Raw genomic sequence first — 18847 nt, 5'->3', positions numbered from 1 at the left:
CTCCGCCCCCTGCAAATAAGATTGAACACCGCACCTTGAGCTGAGCTGCCACTGAGCTCCTGATGGCTCAGTTGGTTGGAGCATGGGCTCTCAACCATAAGGTTGCCGGAAAGATTGAACATGACACCTTGAGCTGAGCTGCCGCTGAGCTCCCAGATGGCTCAATTGGTTGGAGCGAGTCCTCTCAACCTCAAGGTTGCCAGTTCAACTCCCACAAGGGATAGTGGGCTGTGCCCCCCTGCAACTAACAATGGCAACTGGACCTGGAGCTGAGCTGCACCCTCTACAACTAAGACTGAAAGGACAACAACTTGAAGCTGAACGGCACCCTCCACAACTAAGATTGAAAGTTCAACAACTTGACTTGGAAAAAAGGCCTAGAAGTACACACTATTCCCCAATAAAGTCCTGTTCCCCTTCCCCAATAAAAAAACAAAAAACAAAAACAAAGCAAAACAAAAAAAACCCGTATACTGTGTCCTAGAACAGAGTTTCCTACCCTTGGTGCTATTGATGTTTTGTATTGAACAACTCTCTATCTATGTGTGTGGGTGCTGTCCTGTGCATTGCAGACGCACACCCAGCTTCTACCTACTAGATGCTGGTAGCACTACCTCTTCTTCCCCCACCCCCACCAGCTGTGAAAATGAGAAATGTCTCTACGCATTACCAAATGTCCCATAGGGGACAAAAATGCCTCCAGTTGAGAGCCAGTATCCAAGAAATGTGCCCCATTCTTATAAAATATCACCTCTTAGCTGGTGTTTCAGCTGTGCCTTCCAAAGACCATTCCATTGCTCAATGTGGCTGGCAGTTTCTGGGTGCCGTAGAATGGGATACAACCAACAGATTCCACGTTATGGGCTCACTCGTGCACCTCCTTTGCTGTGAAGTGGGTCCCTTGGTGGATGTTACATGGGATCCTATGCTGGTAGATCAAACACTCTGTAAGCCTTCATTTGGTGGTGCTGGCTGAAGCCATGCACGCAGGAAAGGCAAACTCATAAAAAGAATATGTGTCTATTGCTGTAAAAGTGAATTTCTGCTCCTTCCAGACTGAAAGAGGCCCCAAATAGTCAACTTGCCACCAACTGGCCACCTGATGTCCTTGATGGATGGTGCCATACTGGAGACTTAGCATTGATTTCTGTTACTGGCAGGTTGGACATCCAGTAGTGGCAGTAGATAGATCAGCCTTGGTAAGTAGGAACCCATACTGTTGAGCCTGTACATAACTTCCTTCTGTCACTGCCATCATAGCTACTTCATCTACGCATTCATTGTGCTGGTGCTGGGGGAGCCAGTGACAGCTGGCTGATGTCAATGGGCTGAGTCATTTTGTTTCCTTGATGGTTTAGTGCCTCTTCCATGGTGGTACTCTCTGGTGGGCATTAACACGTGATACAAAGATCTTCACACTTTGTGCCCATTCTCATGTGTCCATTCTCTGGCTTCCTTGTTTGTGTTTCTCGCGATCTTTCTCCTTCCAGGCCCCTGACCTGCTGGCTCAGTCATTAACCACTGCCCATGAGTCCACATGCAGAAGGTGTCAAAAAATGTATAGACATTTTAAGAAAGGAAAACGGTATTAAAATTGTAATACTCAATATATACTGATAAAAGATGAATACAAGTCACGTTTGACTTCTGCAATTACAAGAGGTGCTCAAAATGGTTACCATCAGCGTCCAGACACTTCTGATTATGGTGAACTACTACTTGAGCAACGTTGACCAAAGTGTCCACTTGTACACATTTTTTTGGCACCCCTGGTATAGTCTATCCTTGAATCCCTTTTCTTTCTACACAAAATGGATGATGACTAGTGCTCTGCCCATTGCGAGGATTTTCTCTCACCACTGTCTCTCAGTGTAGCCACTGTCCATTTTCAGCTTGTACCCACATACTGAGTCAACCCACCCATAACCAAAGAAGAGCTATTCCCTCCTGTTCCCTGGTCATAAGGAATTCCTCCATGCAAGCTAGGTGTGAGCAGCGAGGCACTGGTACACCAGTGCTATATGATGTGGGAGGCTGGCATACCTGCTTGGCAGCTTGCTTGTGCCCTCCAGTCCTGCTCAGGCTCAACCCCACATGCATCTCTGCCATCTTAGGATGGATTGTTACTGAGCCTGCCTAACCTTATGACTTGAGTCTTAGAACCCAGTGTTTATTAAAGAATAAAGTTATAGGACCTGCCTAAAACAAGCACGCAACAGCAGCAGAGGGAGTATAGGCCCACAGAGAAGGTTTGAAAGGATATAGAGTGGAGGTGTGGGAGAATGAAGATGCTTTCTCGACCACTGTTTTTTCTCTACTCCTTTAATGTTATTGGATCCTACTCCATCTGTATGATAGTTACTTTCTGTGTACTAAGGCCCTGTACTAAGTTTTTCACATGAACTACTATGAATTATTAATTTAATCCATACAACCTATGCAGTAGGTAAAATTCCCATTTTACAAAAGAGGAAACTGAGACTTAGGGAGACTAAGTAACTTCCTAGGGGGCAGAGAGTTGGTGAGTACTGCAGCAAAGTCTGAATCCCAGGACTGTCTTACTCCAAGCCCTGTTCTTTAAATAGCCACACTATTAGCCATTTTCTTCACGTTAGCAGCCATGAGCCAGAATGAGGAAAGAGGGGTGTGTATGTGTGTGTGTGTGTGTGTGTGTGTGTGGTGGTAGGATGAGACTTTTCCAGCTATGGCTGTGCTGTGCTGTGCTATCCCGAAGAGCTTCAAGATTTCTGCTACTTCATTCAGTCCTTTGTCCAACAAACGTTCACTGAATACCCAGTTAATGTAAATAAAAAGGAGTGAAACAGATGTCTTGTCACTATACCCTTGCCACTTCCCTTAGGGAAGTTTCTCCTGTAAGGGGAGGGTTGCTGCTCAGGACAGTAGAGAAGAAGACGGGGCCTCTGCAGGAAAGGCTGTTCTCATCGGCCAGGACAGCTCTGAGGGCTGGAAGAAGGATGACATGGCTTGGCTATTCGGCCCTAAGATGCAGACTGCTCTCCTTCTCTGTTTTCAAGACCTGCCCCTGAGGGATCTGGTTAGAGGTGTTGACAGTCTGGTCTACAGAGTTCCTTCTGATACAGTCTACATGTCAGTCTTCCCCTTCTCAGGGCTCTCTGGTCCCCGATGTCTCAGCGGCGCCCTGTCCCACTTCATCATTAGAACGATGGATTACTGTCTGCCTCATGGGCCCAAGTTCTACTTACTAAGTAGCCATTTCTCTGCTGGTTCCCTGGGTGCATTTTGGAACTGCAGGACTACCCGTGGCCCAGTATTTTTTTGTTTTGTGTTTTAGTTCAGCCTGGAAATATGAATAACCAAAATAATAATAATTTTCAGTTAGTAAGCACTTAGTGTGTGCCAGGCCTTGAGCCGGAAGCTCTACAGATGCTTGTATTTAAGCCTGTCTCAACCTTATAATGGAGGTCCCGGTCTCCTGTTAGAGGTGGAGCATACAGTCAGCATACAGAGGCAGCTCTCCTGGCCGGCCTTCTCAGCCCCAGCCTCCTGCACATTCAGATCACGGCAGAGCCTGGTCCTGCCACTGTGGCCTCACATGGCACCGAACACCCCCACTGAGCCCAGTGTTGTAGCCCACAGGGCTTTCGCCCCATTCCCTTCCCTGAACAGGTATCTCTGCCAGGTCAGCGCCCTTTCCCTCGGCTTCCCTTGTGCTTTTCCTGGCCTTGGCTCATGCTGTTCCTTCTGCCCAGAACCTCTCCTTTCTCTTTTCTGCCTGGTAAACTCCTTATTTTTCAAGCCTTGCTTTAATGTCATCCTGACCCCTGTGCCCTCCCCTGTCAGAATTAATTGCTCCCTCCTTTGTGCTGCTCAACAGCACTTATCGCTGTGAACTGTAGTTACTTGTTTCTCCACTCAGCCCCGGGAAAGAGCCCCCTCTGATTCACCTCCTGGTCTGGGAGCTCAGGGGCCGCCCAGTAAGCAGTTGCTAAAGCCTGATGGGACTGGGGAAGGGGGCTGTGAAGCCTGACTGGGGACGTCCCTGGGGGGACCTGGGTTCACCCTGCATCCCTACTGTCTGTCTAACCTTGTCCTCCCTGGCCGGCCAAAACAGGATTTCAGGGACTATGACAGGATCCCCCTCAGCTGGAATATGTCCATCTTCTCTCCCCTCCAGATGAATCCCCTCTTCAGTGGCCAGCCTGCTTCCCTCCTGGAATCCTCTCTAGCCTGGTGCTCCCAGCTTTCCCCATTTAGCAGCATCTGCGGATTTCATTAACTTGCTACTTAACCCCTCTCGCTCAGATCAGCTCTGAAGATGATAAATCAGGCCTGGGGCTCATCCCTGCAGCACTGTCCTCTCCATACCCCCTCTAACTAGGCTCTGGCTGCCCCTATTCATCACTGGCTGCCCTCTTTCTCCTGCACTTTCATTGCCAGTACCCCTCAAGCCCCTACACGGACAGTGTCAGTGTTGTTACAGCCCAGACAATTTGGACTGAATCCGGGAACCTGATTTCAGGACAGACCCCGGAGCTGGTGGGCTTCCTGAGCCAGACCATCTCTGCCCCTGGGAGACTGTGGGTCTTGGCTTCCCTGGGCAGTGGGGTTAGGCCAAAGGCAGCACCCAGGGGCTGCAGGGGAGGGTGGATCTTGGCCTGGGAAAGGATGGGGACGGGGGTAAGGACGGGGACCTTCCTACACATAAGACCGTGTTCAAGAGGAGGTCTGGGGGTGGCCGGATAGCTCAGTTGGTTAGCGCACGGTGCTGGTAGCACCAAGGTTGCTGGTTCAATTCCTGCATGGGCCACTGTGAGCTGCGCCCTCCTTAAAAAAAAAGGAGGTGTGGGTGGGAGCAGGAGTGGGCCTATATTCTTACTCCCTTACTTTCTTCCTCAAGACCCTCCCCTTGCTCCCTAACTAGATCTTCCCAAGAGCCCTCCTTTAAATCTCTGTGACCCTGATAGTCTCACAGGCACCCACCATGACCGCAGCTCCTCAGAGAGAGTGAGTAGAATGAGTATTGCTGTCCCAGTGACCCTGGGTGGGAGGTGTGCAGAACGGCATCCCCCACCCCACCCCCCCCCCGCAGCTTTCCAAGGTTGCTGCTTCTCTGGGACTTCATCCCCGCCCCCCCATTATTCTAGCCACCTTTCTGTTATTTCTCGAAGCTCCCCTGCTTACACTCAACCTGTGATCCCTCGACCCTATTGCCACCTGTCACTGAGCTGCCATTCTGCTCACAGGGTGGGTCACCTAGGCCTCAGTGCAGTGCTAGAGCTGGCAAGCAGAGGGTTCTGGCCTAGCTTAGCGGAATGGCCCTCTCCCTCCCACTCTATTGCTGTCGGCTCCTTCCCTAAGCCCTGCCCAAATACTATCTCTACTTTTCCCTCCTCCATGTAAGTACCTTACCCTCTCTCCTTTAGGCCCCAGGTCTCTCTTCTTGACTTCTTTGTCCTTCCCTCCCATGCCTCTCTCCTGTTCCCTTCCTTGATTTGTAAGCATAGACGCCCTAAAAGGGACCACCCCAAATATGTCAGGGAACTAGCCTTTCTGTAGCTCTAATCAGGGTCCTTCTGCCTTTACCCTGCCCTTAGCAATCTCTCTCCCCTGGGGCCCCCTTCTATCACCTTCGTCTACCCTCATTCGGTTTCCTTTCCCCACCCCCCACCCCCATTCTCACCTTCATTCCAGCCTTCACAGGAGACAATGCTGGAGAGTGTGAAGCATCCTGCCTGGCTTTTGAAAAACATCAACGAAGCCAAAATCGGAGTCTCCCCATCTTAGTTCTTTCCCTGCCCCTTCCCAGGCCCTGTAATGATTCCCTGTTCTCCTCTCCATTGGCACCCTTATGAGGTGGGGGTGGGGGGAATGTAAAGGCCACTGGGTATTTACTCAGCGCCTTCCCCCACCACCAATGTGTGTTTTTGTCAGGTGCTATTTCTACAATGTCTTCATTACCTCCTAATTGGCCAAATCTCTTTTCTTTATTTTTCTTGTTAAAGACAGATTTAAAGAACGAGTTCAGTAGCTCAGCCATTTTCAGACCATCATTAATTTCCCACCTTCTTATTTATTAATGGGGCAACTTCCTTGCTGGTATTTCTTGTTCCCTGGATATCTCTGTAAAAGCCTGCCTGGCTCATGCAGCCCCTGGGACCAGTGCTAACTCACTCTGACTTTGTGCTGCCCTCAGCTGCTCTGGCATTCGCTCCACAGCCCCCACCTGCGCTCACAGCCCTCTGTGGTCAAGGCCCCTGCACCCAAGGCCTGCAGGGAGGAGAGTAGGGCACGCCTCCTGCATCCTAGGCATAGAGGCTTCCTTTCTACCCACGAAGAGGACCCCCAGGTCTCTACTCCAACTCATCTTGCCTTCTGCTGTGTTCCATGTCCTATGCTAAGCTGAGCAGATACTATCTCATTGACTCCTCAGGAAGACCTTTAGGAACAACAGCGGAAACAAGCTTAGGGAGCAGCAATGACTTGCCCAGGGTCACTTTGTTTAAAAGTGGCAGAGCCAGGACGTGACCCCAGTTTTACCGGCTGCACAGCTTGAGTTTTTCCTCTATGCCAGCCTGCCTTAGGGAAGCCTGTGTGGAAAGGCCATGTTTAGGGTAAGTCTTGATATAGAGGGAAAAACCAGGACCAGTGAGAAGGCAGCAGGACACACGGTGGTAACAGAAGTCAGTGGCCTGAGAGTTAGCAGAGCTCTGATCAGCAAACTGTGTTGGGTTACCTGTCTCTCCCTTCTGAACCTTTGTGTTCCCTATTCTTATCCTCCCATGTCCGTCAGCTAAAGGACTTGTGTTCTAACGGCGACCTTCCTACCATGTGGGACAGTTAGTTATCTGGGGACTCTTTCCACCCCTCGGAAGCATGACTCCGTGCACATGGCTCCCTTTGAGGCCTTCTGAGTGTGTTCTGGCTTGAAGCCTTTTGATTCTGGTTCTCCAGGAGCCTCAGCCTTTCTCTCCAGAGGAGGGGTGGGCTCTGCTGCTGCCCACAAATGCCTACCCACGCATGGGTATAGGTAAGAGTCAGTAAGCCCTGGGCTCCTTGGGCTGACAGCTCCCACCCTGCAGCCCTGGCCTGGGACTGAGCATATGCTGACTCCACTGACGGCCCCTGAGGCTTCTCTGAGTGATGGCGACTTGCGGTGTGGCCTTGTCGGGATCCTCCTTAACGTTTCCATAGTGAGGAGCACTGTTATCCCCTAGGCTCCGAGCCCAGACGCCAGGTCAGGCCTATTGCATGCTGGGCCCACTGGCTACAGCTCTGACTGCCTCTACTTTGCTTGTGAGTGATGAGATGGTGATGAGGAGAGGGATCCCCGGTCAGGGTGCCGGCCTAACACAGACTGCCTTGAAGCCCCAGTGGCTGCCATCAAAGGCCAACTCATTGCTTTTCTCTTTGGAAATGAAAGCTCTGGGCAGGCCCTTAGGAGGGTGGAGGGAAGAGAGGAGAAAGAACTCAGGGCAGAATCCTGCCTGATCTGGAGCGTAAGTAGTAGCTGGGAGCGGCAGTGTGGAAGGAGTCCCCTGGGGCCAAGCCCTGGGAGCTGTGTTTTCACACTAAAAGACCTTGTTTCTTGTCTCGTCCTGGTCATAACCCTGCTTAATAGAGACATTAAGATGAATGATTGAAACTGCCTCTTTCCCTGCAGCCGGAAGGAGGGGTAGCCTGGGTGACCCTGGATAGAAGGGACACTGTGGGGATGGGTTGAGGTAGCAGGGGACCCACAAAGCATCCCCCTCCAACACAGAGCCTCAGCTTTGGAAAGCTGAAACCTCCTGCCCCAAAGGCTGCCTCATCCAGCAGGGCTTGTCTATGCTCACTGTCCAGGGCTGTATTCTGCCTCCCTAGCATTAGGGAGGGATTGATGCAAGCAGGAAAAGCCATCACAGGTGCATAAGGGTGACAGGGACTTTATACGGGCTTTGATATGTTTCTATACACAGAGGTTTTCATATTTATAAAATAATAGCTAACAGTTACTGGGTGTTCTCTGCGTGTTTCAGATGCTGTGCTTTATATGCATTGTGACATCCGATTCTCACAACAGCCTCACGATACAGGAAGAATTATTAATCCCAGTTTACAGATGAGAAAACTGAAGCTTAGAGAAGTTAAGCCACTTGCCCAAGGTCACCCAGCTAGTAAGTAGTGGAGTTGGGCTATGAACCTAGGCAGTCGGACTTCGGAGCCCGTGCTCGTAACCCCTGTCATCATGTGCTGCCTCCAGTTTTACAAATTGACACAGCCTGGAATTGGGAGGACTAGGGTTTTGTATCAGAATGGGAATTGATTTAGAGGTCGGAGACAACCGTTAGGGATAAACAGGCTCATCTCTAGATGGGGCTGCAGAAGCGGGGGGGCCCCAGGGAGCACCGCTGAGACAGGTCTCATTTACCATGTTTATGACAGTTCTGGCAGAGGGCAGCTCAGGGAAAGCTGCCCCTTCAGAGATGATGCCGAACACTTTGGGCAGAAAAATATATTGCTTTTTGACTTCCCCCCAAACCCCATGGAGCAAATATTCAATAAACAGTTTCTAAAACATAGATGCTAAATACATGTCAGGAGCCACAGCAGCCTTGAACCATTTTCAGTGGAAAGCAGAATGCTCTGTGCCTGTGGAAGTGAGTGGACACATTTGGGGAAGGTGGGAAGATGGGCCGGAGTGATCGCACTGCCTGAAACCTTGCTACTTCAGGGGTAGTCTGAGGACCAACAGCATCAACATCACCAGGGAACTTACTAGAAATGCAGGATGAGGCCTTTCCCAGACCCACATAATCGCAATTTGCATTTTAACCAGGTCCCCATGTGATTGAAATGCACAAGAGAGTGAGCAGCAGCGCTGTAACATAGAACTGACCTAGTCACTGCACTGCTTAAACCCTTCCGTGGTTCTCTATTGCTCTTTAGGTCAAGTCCGAATACACTACGAAGCCTTGCTTATAAGACTGCGCGAGTGAACTACTCTTGCCTACTTCTTCAGACTCCTCTTTCACCATTTGCTTTGCCACACTTTCTGCTCCAATAGTACTGAGTTGCTTCCCACCCACACGTGGGCCATCTTTTGCCCAGTGCTGTTGCTCATGCTATTCCCTTTGCCCGAATGCCCTCTCCTCTTAATTTTTTCTTCCCCTCCTTTGGCCTGGGAAATTCCTACTCGACCTTTAAGACTTGACTTAAATGTCACCTGTTCTGGGAAACCTTTCCAGCTGTGATCTTCAAACCTTCATGTCAAGTGATCTCTATGATCACAGTTATCACTCTGAGTGACACTTAGTTCTTTACCAGTGTGTCCCCCTCATTAGTGTGTAAGCTCTGTGAGGGCAGGGACGTCTGTTGTACATGTCCCTCTCTGTGCCGTCAAGGAGCCTAGCACAGCATAGGTATTCAAAGAATGTTTTTGACTCTTTAAAAAGCATACCCTTAGAGAAGGATGGATTCAAGCTCTTAGTGATGACCCAGGAGAAGTGAGTGCTGGAGTTGCCGGAAGAGGCCCCCTGAAGGCTTTGGACGCCCTCCTGACAGCTCCACAGCATCCCCAGGTCCTCGGGGCTGTGGGCAGGCACTGCCTAGAGATGAAGAATGCCTGGCAAGCCCCTGCCCTGTGGACTAGTGAGCGCCGTGCAGGGCTGGGGGGCTCAGAGGAGGTAAGGAAAGGCCACCTGGGGGTGAGGAAATGCCTCTGGGAGCAGGGCACATTGCTCCAGGAGTTCCCCAGGTGGAGACAGGGAAAGGCACCCTCAGTTGAGAGAACACCACCAGCCAAGGCTTGGAGGCAGAGAAGTGCAAAGCACTGTGATGGGTAATAATTAGTCCCTTTGGCCTGGAAGACACAGGTAGTTACAGAACTGCTAGGAAATAGGTCTGGAAGTATAGGTTGGAGCCCAAGTGTAGAGGACTTGGACGCCAAGTGAAAACTGGGAAGGAGGCGCTATGAAACCACGAGGGGTCCAGTGCAAGGACAAAGTGCAACTAATGTGGGAAGGCAGAGGATGGTGGCTGGCAGCAAAAGTCTATTTACTACATCCTGATGGGAAAAGAAGGTAGCGTAATGGAGGTCCTGGTGGGTTTGGAGCTGATACTTGCCAATATCCAGTGTCGGGGGTTAGGCAACATCCCCTGATCCAAATGTCTATTCAATCCACTGTTTTACACAGAGAAAAACAAATACATTTGAACCAAGCCCACAACTGGATCGGTATATACCAGCATGACTAGAGTAGGGGTGTATGGGCAACCCAATGGACACCATTATTGCGGGAAGGGCCAGCAGAACTCCAGAGAGAGACCTAATGATACAGCAGCGGGGAGTCTGACAGATGAGCCAGTTTCCACAATAGGACTAAGGGTTAAAGAGGGATTGCAGCTCTGGTTCAGTATAATGGCTCTTACCCAAACTCACCCTATCTTGGCTACTGTGCTGCTAGTAGGTGTGTACTAGAAGGAAAAAAAAAGGACTGGTTGAGTAAGTGGAAAGAGCTGTCTCTAGAACACTTAAGAGCTCAAACAACCCTGCTGAGGGGCTCCACACCCCCGTAACTGAATTCAATATGTAGGAAGTCTTCTTCTTACTTTCTGAGCGAGTGCCGTGTTCTCACACTGTCATGGCACCATGAAAACTGAGCCCAGCAAGCAAAGGCATCCAAAGCCAGCATCCACCGTGCATCGAGTGACAGAAGCCAGTGGAACACAATAGCTTGGATTGATCCATGGACATGACCGAGGCTTTTTTTTTTCTTCTTTCTTTCAGGAACATTGCTAGGGACTATTTCTACAGGAGCAGGTGGGGACTTGGAATTAGCAAGACTGGTGTATTAATGTTAACGTAAACTCATTGGTACCACCAGCTGGTATAGCTGGTAGAGAACGTCTGCATTGCTACAGATGAACTACAGGGCAGTCCAGGGAATAGAAACAGAGCCATCAGAAGGCACAAGTTTGTGAGTGGATTTGGAAAAATTGAGGGACCTTGGCTTTGAGGAGAGAAGTTGGCTCCACTCCAAAGGGGCCAAGGTGAATGCTGGCATCTGATCAGTGATGCAAAAGCTCCAGCAGACAACAGGAGAGAGCTGAACTTGAAGCTGAGAGGGGAACACGTAAAAGGTGGGAGTTCCGGGGGCTGATGACCAACCTCAAGGGAAAATTGATGAAGGAAATTTCACCCACTGAGCACCTACCTTATGTGTGTGTGGGGGTGGGTGGGGTGGGGGGGCAGTATGGTAGATGCTTTCTTCACTTTATTGGTTATGCAGGTATTATCTCCATTTTATACTGGAGAAAACAGGCCCAGAGAAGGTGACTTTACTTATTCATCAAATATATGCACTTGGAATATAAAAATGATTAAGACTCATCTTCCTTAAGGATCTCAGATTATTTTAGGTGAGAGATACAGAGGAAAATCGATCTGTTACAGAGAAGTCCTTGGACAAGAGTAGATGTAAGCCCAAGGTGCAATGAAACCACAAAGAGCTTCCCCAGGTCACAGGGTCAGTAAGTGTCAGAGTCAGGATTCAAATCCTGGACTGTTTAAATCCACACCTCAGCACCTTCCACCACTCTAGCTGTACCGCTATAGTTGTCAGGACCTTTGTCAAGTCATACTCTGAGTTCTGAGGAAGGGCAGTAGCCCTTGTTGCTGGCAGGGAATTTTTAAGAACAAGGAGAGGACACTGGGAATTGGGATGCAGCATGTGCAGGGGACCCAGCAGCACCTCAGGCCCAGAAGAGGAGACAATGGTGCCCTCATGGTTACCAGGTCATGGAGACCCTCCCCTGGGACAGGACTGCTTCCAGAGGAGGTGGCAGTGACTGATTTTACTTATGGAAGCCACTGAAGGTAGGAACCAGGCTGGTTCTTAGAGAGGCAGACTGGGAACAGAGAATGGCAAGTCTCAAAATCAAGCTGGGATTGAGAGGAGAGGCCATACTGGGAGTGCCAGTGGGGACATGAGAATGAAACCAGACAATCTAGACAATCCCTAGAATTATCATCTCCTTTTTGCGTCTGTTGAGTTCAATAGATCCTGACAGGACTGTCTACTTTTTAAAAAACAACTCTTTTGCTTAAAAACTTTGCTTCTTTCCCTGCCTTTAAGCACCAGATCTAGAAGAGGCATAGGGCCCCAATCTTTTCTAGGGATGCTTTCCTCTGACTAGTAGCCGGACAGCCCAAGCTAACGTGCCACATTTGGGGCGGGGCTGAGCCACACCTCTGGGGTATGTGACTCACAAATGTCTCTGGAACACTGGGCAAGGGAGGGTGAAGTCAGAGGATCAGAGGAGGGAAGGCTAGGACTAGAGAGGGGACGGAGAAGGCAGGGAGTGGAGCAGCTTAAGGAAGAGAACCTCCCTGGGCAGGTGGCTCCATTTGATTTCCGATTTAAAAGGGAGGCTTAGATAGCCAAGAAGAAAAAGGCTAATAAGAAAAATATTAAACTGCAGTGTGTGTGTCCCCAGGGACTTCCTGTTGCCATGACTGACCTCCCAGAGAGCGCCATTCGTTCCCGAGCATGGCAGCTTTATAGGCACTTGTAGGCCTGCAAAGAACACCAATTTGCTGCTGCAGTTTGTTTTGATAACTGAAACTTTCAATAAATCTATATTAAAATCAAAGGGAAAATTAAGTAGGCCCCAGTGAGGGGCACCGAGATAAGGGAGCACATTACCACCCTGGCCTTCGCCACCCCACATCCGTCTCTTAGTTCAGATTCAGGTCACCAGGGAAATGAATGGCTCAGGCTCCTGGGGAACAGCCCTGGGGAGAGCAGGGCGAAGAAAGCATGACCAGGTCCAGCTCCCGCTGCTCCTGAAACAGGGAAATCTGTGGGGGTTAGGGTGGAGGGTAAGGAGGTGGGGTGGTGGTGGTCATGGTGGGAAGAAGAGTTGGTGAGAGGGGTGGGAGAGGGCAAGAATAATGGAAATAGCCAATATTTACGGAACTCCTTATGTCAGATATTGGGCTAAGCATGTTTGTGTTTCATTGTAATAACAAGTAGGTACTGGTATTATCTCCACTGTAGAAATGAAGAAACTGAGCCTCAAAGAGGCATGTGACTTGCCTAAGGTCACAGATGGAGCCAGAACAGGCTCTCTCTGAGCTCACACTCCTCCACTATGCTATCTTATGTAGCTTACAGGGGCTACGAATGGCAGAAGCAGTTTTTTCAATTCTCAGATAAAAACGTTTCAGACCCAGTCTGGGTTCTCTCACCTGTGCCAAGTTTGGAGGCTGCCATCTATTGTTCTTGGGTCCTGGGTTCTCTGCCTTTTGATTGCTGGTTAAGGTCGCAGCTTTTGCATCCATCGTGCTGTTTTTCCTGGTGGCTGGATAGGGCAGTAGAAGAACCAATTTTTGTCCCCCTTCTCAGTGTTCACTTTAGCTCAGTCACTTAATCCAGCAGCTAGGAGACTGCCCAGGATATATCTGTGTCTGTGTATTGGATTCAGTTCATCTGCCTCCAAAAATTCACTTGCCTCATCTCTACCCCCCACCTTGGGCCTTGGCCACTTGTTTTTGGACAGCACAGCAGCTGTTACTATCACTCGTTTACTAACACGTCTGGCTGTCTTAGCCTCCTCCGGGAGGAGGGTTAGATTTTCACAGAGCCTCCAATGTGCCCACTGGGGTAGGACTGCAGTGGGCCTAATTTTGCCAAACCAGACGATATGACTCCTCTCACCATTTCAGGTCTCAGATGAACCACAGTGCTTTAGAGTGTGAGATCTGGTGCCCCCTGTAGCTACCTGAGTGGTGGGGTAACACAATCCTCTCCGTCTGAGAAGCAATGGTTCTGGATAGCCTATATGACCAAACAACTAGCTGTGTTTTCTTTGAAGCTCTGGTCAATTTTATACTATCTTGTATTTTATTTCCCTCCTTTCCTGCTCCACTTCCCTTCTCCACTTCACTCTTGCTGTCCTGGGATTATACTTCCCAATGAAGTCTTACAACATAAGTTTTGCCTCAGGCTCTGTTTGAATCAAAAAACAGAAGAAATCACAACAGAGCCAAAGGCTTGAGGGAGCCAAATGCTGGGTTAGCAGCAATGTAAGGCACCAAATGTATACTAAGTTCTTAAACTGTTCTATTATTTGAATGTATTTTGCCTGGTCTTTGTCTAAAGAAAGCTTAGTCAGGTGAGGTCCTGGAAGCTGTATAGTTGAGCTCTAGAGAACCAAGGAGGAAAAAGCACAATCAAGAGGCTTCACAGAAGTTATTGGGGCTGGGCCTTAAAGAAAGCCTCCTGTCCAGCAGTATAGATTTACTTCATTCTTACAGCCAAGAAGTTTGGTTGTGCCCTTTTCTCAGGCTAGTCTCAGGATATAACAAAGCCAGAGCTGGGAGATGCCATGTCAGGGCTTCTGATTTGTCTAATTTTATTTATCGATTTACTTACTTGTTCATTATCTGTTCTTCTCCCTCTTCCCCTCCCTAATATAAAAGCTCCTTAAGGACACAGGTTTTGTGTGTCTTATTCACCCATGAATGAATCCTCAGCAACAGAAATAGTGCCAGATGCTTAGCAGAAGCACTAAATATATGTTGACTGATTGATCAACTAGGATTAATATTTAGATGACATTAAAGGTTGAAGGATGACCCAGGTCCAGCTCCAAGAATCAGGGGATAGGTAGGTGTGCCTGTACTTTACTGACCTTGGTTTAAGTAACATCTGTCCCTACTGATGTTTATTCCCTCTTTTGTCCGCAAACATTTATTACGTGCCTGCATTATGCCTGGCACTGTGCTGGGTATTACTGATACAGCATGAACAATATGGAAATAATGCTTACCTTAAAGGAGTTTACAGCCCTGGGGGAGAGACAAAAAAGGAAATAGACAATTATAAAACAATGCGATAAATTCTGTAGGTGCAGAGCAGAATCACCTAACCCACAATGTGGGATAAAGGTATTCCCAGCTCAAGTGGGAACCACTGTGTTAAATTCAGATCTCACAGAGGTGGTAGGGCCCAGAAATGACATCATTTTACTTAAGGGAAGATATGCAGACAGCAGACACAGAGCTTGTTGACTGAAGCTAGGCCCAGGAGATGGTTCCTGACTGACTGGGAGGCTGGGGTTTCCCAGCTCAGAACCTGGTACCCATGACTTTCCAGAGAGCCATAACCTAGATGAAGAAACACATCTCTGGCTTTGGCCAGAATTCTCTCCAGCTGATAGAGACTGTGGAAGCTCCCCACAGCTGAGGCCAGAGTCCTTTTAACCCCGAAGTTACCTTTGGAGCCAACCTGAACAAGTCATTTCCCTTTTCCTTAGGAAGGCCCTTGAGAAATTTTAGAAAACCTTAGGAAAAATGTAAGCGTTTCCTTCTTAGCCTAAAATACCCATCCTCTCAGTTCTCCCCCAGGCCCACCATAGAGAGTGTACAGTAATGACTTGTTGAATGAACGAATCATGAGAAGGTGTCATCTAAATATAACGTCACCTTATGAGTCTATACTCACCTCATGAGTATATGATAAAGTGGAAAAACGGAAGTGGACCTGGGTCACGTTAGGCCTTGGAAAGTTTTCGTTTAAAAAAAAAAAAAATTCTCTCACGTTTCGGAAGTGAGCACCCCCTTCACTCTCTTCGGAGTACACGCACCCTGAAAACTACAAGTCCCATAAGGCCGGCTGCGGGGAGTCACCATCTTGACACACCATAGCGCGCATGTCGGCGGGAGAGCGAGCCTTTGGGGAGAAGAAGCCCCGCCCTCCTGCAGCCTATTGGTTGAAGGAGCTGGTAGCGGGCTCGGTGGTTGGCCACCGCTTCCGCCCGTCTGCTGCGTCGGCCGGGGTCAGAGTGCGCGGAGGTGAGTCGGTGTGTTGTGGACTCGTGGTGCTGGCTGCCGCTGTTGAGGCGGCCGGGAACGGGCGGTGGGGAGCGGGCGGAGCTGGCCCTGCCTCTGCCTGGCCAGCACCGCAGTCGGCGCGGGCCGCGCCCGCCGCCGTAAACTGCCCTGAGCGCCTGCTGAGGCCGAGGGAGACGTCGGGGCCTGCACCTGGAGGGAGCCTGCCGCGCTGGCCCCAAGGAGGGGGCGTTGCCATGGCGACAGCCTCTCCCGCTGCTGATGGGGGGCGGGGGCGGCCCTGGGAAGGAGGGCTGGTCTCCTGGCCCCCTGCCCCTCCCCTTACTCTCCCCTGGACTTGGATGGGCCCGAGTTGGGGGCAACACCCCGGGGTGGGTGATGCGGAGAAGGCCCCCAAATAGGGCCCTGGTTGATGCATGCGGGGTGAGGGTCGCGGCGCGCACAGTTTGTGCAGCCTGGGGTGCTAGCCCATGTGCTCACCCTGGATGCATGATCTACTGAATAACGTTCAGGCAGAGAGGGAACAGGCAGGGCTTTGCAAGACAGGCTGGGTGAAGTGCTTAAGGGTACTGATTTATTACATGGGATTACCAGGGAAGAGGAAGAGAGGTTTGACCAGAGAGAATATATCGAAATCCAGCAAGGAGATAGAAGGATAGAACATCCTCTTTCCCTCTCCCCAACACCCACACATACACACAAGGTTAGTAGCGGTGGTAGTAGTGATGATGGAAGGAGTGAATAAGGGGCCTAACCGGGCTAGTATTCTGGTTGCTTTTCCTGCAAATGGCGCAGCAACAGGTGCTTTCTTTCCATGCAGTTGGATTAGGGCTTGACGGCGAGTTCTTGTAAAATATAACTGCTTCTTGTTGACTTGGAAGATGCTGACTGTGGCCCCTCATTGGGGGTTTGGATTCTGTCCTTAGGGCTGGATTTTCCAAACTGATAGTGCCTATCGTTGTGTCTACTATAGGTCTCTGGCTACTTCCAGGACATTAGCTCTTGTCAGACATGTTATCAGTCTCCTGGCTGAAGGGCAAAAAAATACGAATCCCATTGGCTAAAGACTGTACACTATTTGTACTATAGTAGGTTGTGATTGGCTGAATGATTTTTGATTGTAGAGTTTCTACCAGAAATTGGCTTCATCAAATTCTGCTTTATTCTGACTTTATCATACACAGCATGCCTTGTTTTAGTGGGTTCATGCCTGCAGCTTAAGTATATTATACCTGAATCCCCTACCATTTAAAAGTCAATTTATAAACAGGGAGTTGGAGTGTGACTCCACTAATGTGTGTGTGATCTTGGTTAGAAACCCACTTGGCTGCCTTTCATCAAAGAGATGGGGGGTGGGGGAAGGGAGTTGCCGGGAAGTGATTGATAAGGTTTCTTTTATGGATTCTGTGGTGCTTCACTGGAGCTCATAGCACTTTGGCAACTTAAGCACTCCAAATTAAAAGCTCATTAACAATTCCTGCCCTAAGATACTGTAAATAATCAGCTAGCTAGGTCATAGAGATTGGCTGAGAGCTCTCCTTCCAACTTGAAATTTCCAAATAAAAGTGCTTTTATTCCCTTACATTTTGAAAAGTGTTTTCTTTTGGGTAGGGTAAGGTGGTGAGTGGCATTCTCCCACAGGATCTGAGTAGAATAAAGTTTTGAATGTGTAGAGTGGTAGACAGGAATAGATTGGTTCCAAACCTAGGTGTTTCTTTGTGCAAAGCTTAGAAGGGCACCTCTGCATCTTCTAGTCTTTTGGAGCATCTGAATTAGGTGATTAATAGGTGTTCATTGATGATTTGACTTGGCACTTGGTTACCTTGACTTTCTTAGAACTTGAGACAGACCTGGAAGTATCCTACAAGTGTTTCTTAGTCTCTGTGGCCGTTTGCAATATGGCTTACAGGTTTGTGGCAACCAACCCCTCCTCCAATCCCGGCCTCAGTTCCTGAGTTCTGAATGTTGTGAGCCTTGTCAGTGTCCCCTCTGACTAGACTAGGATTCCTGAATTATCCAGAAAGCCACCACTTCATGGCCATCTTTCTCAGTCCAAGCTTAGATGTTGTGAATGTTTAGTGTTTCTAGGAGATAAGTTTCCTTAGGAAGAAAAGTATGCTACTAGAGAACATGAAATGCATCATTCCAAAAATATGCAGTACTAGTAGCTTCTGAAATCTCTGTATGGTCACTGTCCTTCCACATAGATAGCTGTTATCCCAAAGTAGTTTGAGTTTAGGAGTTTGAAGTATAGTGTGGTCCTTAAATTGTTTCAAACAGCAGCCCCCTGGGGGTTTGATCCTTTGTACTGAAATAGACTTGTTGCAGAGATGTGTATTTATCCACAGCATTGGGGCTTTCCAGCTCTCACAGAACCTTCAGCATCCCCAGCTACCAGCCTTGGTGTCTTTGAAGTAAGGAGAGGTGAGAATCCTGTTGCATGGTCAAGTTTGGCTTCTTCCTTATGAGTATTCGGGCTTGGAGGGTGTGGGGTGGGGCCTGGTGCAGATTGTATTTTTCTGTAGATTTTTCTGATAAGATGGCATGTGCTCAAAGACTACTGAAACTTACCCAGTCTATAAAGAGTCAGAGTTGGAGGTAGGATACCTAGACTTTCAAGTTCTGTCATGTTTTCTTTGTGGGTTTGCCTGAACACCTGCTTTAGGTTCCGAAAGGTGGAATAGAGCTGGAATAGTTCTTGATCCTGAGAAATACACATCTTTAGATAGTAGGAAGGAACACATTATTTGGCTTTTGATAATACATTTGACCAAGGCTTTTGGGATCTTGGTTTAATTTGGGTTGTGGGTCACCTTTGGATGGATGGTTAATCCCAGCCGATCTCCATTTTACAAGGTTCGGGGCTGGCTAGAAAGGTGGACTCTGATGATTGATAGCCAGAATCTCAGAGGCTCTTTGTTGAATAACTAAGGGCTAGGCACTTGACTAGGTCCTGGAATTGTGGTGAATAAGATAGCTACTGTCCCCGACTCCAAAGACCTTACAAATTCTTGGGAAGACAGTAAAGAAGCA

The 18847-nt window shown here is 49.0% G+C and overlaps 1 protein-coding gene and 1 long non-coding RNA gene across 8 annotated transcripts in view; one reads left to right on the top strand and one right to left on the bottom strand.

Moving 5' to 3' along the window:
- Positions 1 to 240: 240 nt before the first annotated feature.
- LOC109457897 (uncharacterized) lies at positions 241 to 15649 on the bottom strand. The gene is made up of 4 exons (XR_012497202.2): positions 15468 to 15649; positions 14794 to 14812; positions 13211 to 13323; positions 241 to 1521 (listed from the first exon to the last, which is right to left on the bottom strand). It is a non-coding gene; the product is annotated as an uncharacterized LOC109457897 (long non-coding RNA).
- Positions 15650 to 15801: 152 nt separating this feature from the next.
- ERI3 (ERI1 exoribonuclease family member 3) overlaps positions 15802 to 18847 on the top strand; it is a 122613-nt gene continuing 119567 nt past the window's right edge. For 5 of the 7 annotated variants that reach the window (XM_074334604.2, XM_019751159.3, XM_019751156.3 and 2 more), the window contains exons 1-2: positions 15824 to 16185; positions 18163 to 18238. In XM_074334604.2, the coding sequence (XP_074190705.1) occupies positions 16051 to 16185; positions 18163 to 18238 (211 nt within the window). In that variant the 5' untranslated portion in view covers positions 15824 to 16050. The other 2 variants (XM_019751163.3, XM_074334605.2) reach the window with 2 other exon arrangements.

The sequence above is a fragment of the Rhinolophus sinicus genome, chromosome 14, assembly GCF_057876585.1.
Source record: "Rhinolophus sinicus isolate RSI-liver-muscle chromosome 14, RSI-T2T, whole genome shotgun sequence".
In the NCBI taxonomy this organism is placed as follows: domain Eukaryota; kingdom Metazoa; phylum Chordata; class Mammalia; order Chiroptera; family Rhinolophidae; genus Rhinolophus; species Rhinolophus sinicus.
Note: the sequence above shows the minus strand (reverse complement) of the source record. Positions and strands in the feature narration are given on the sequence as shown.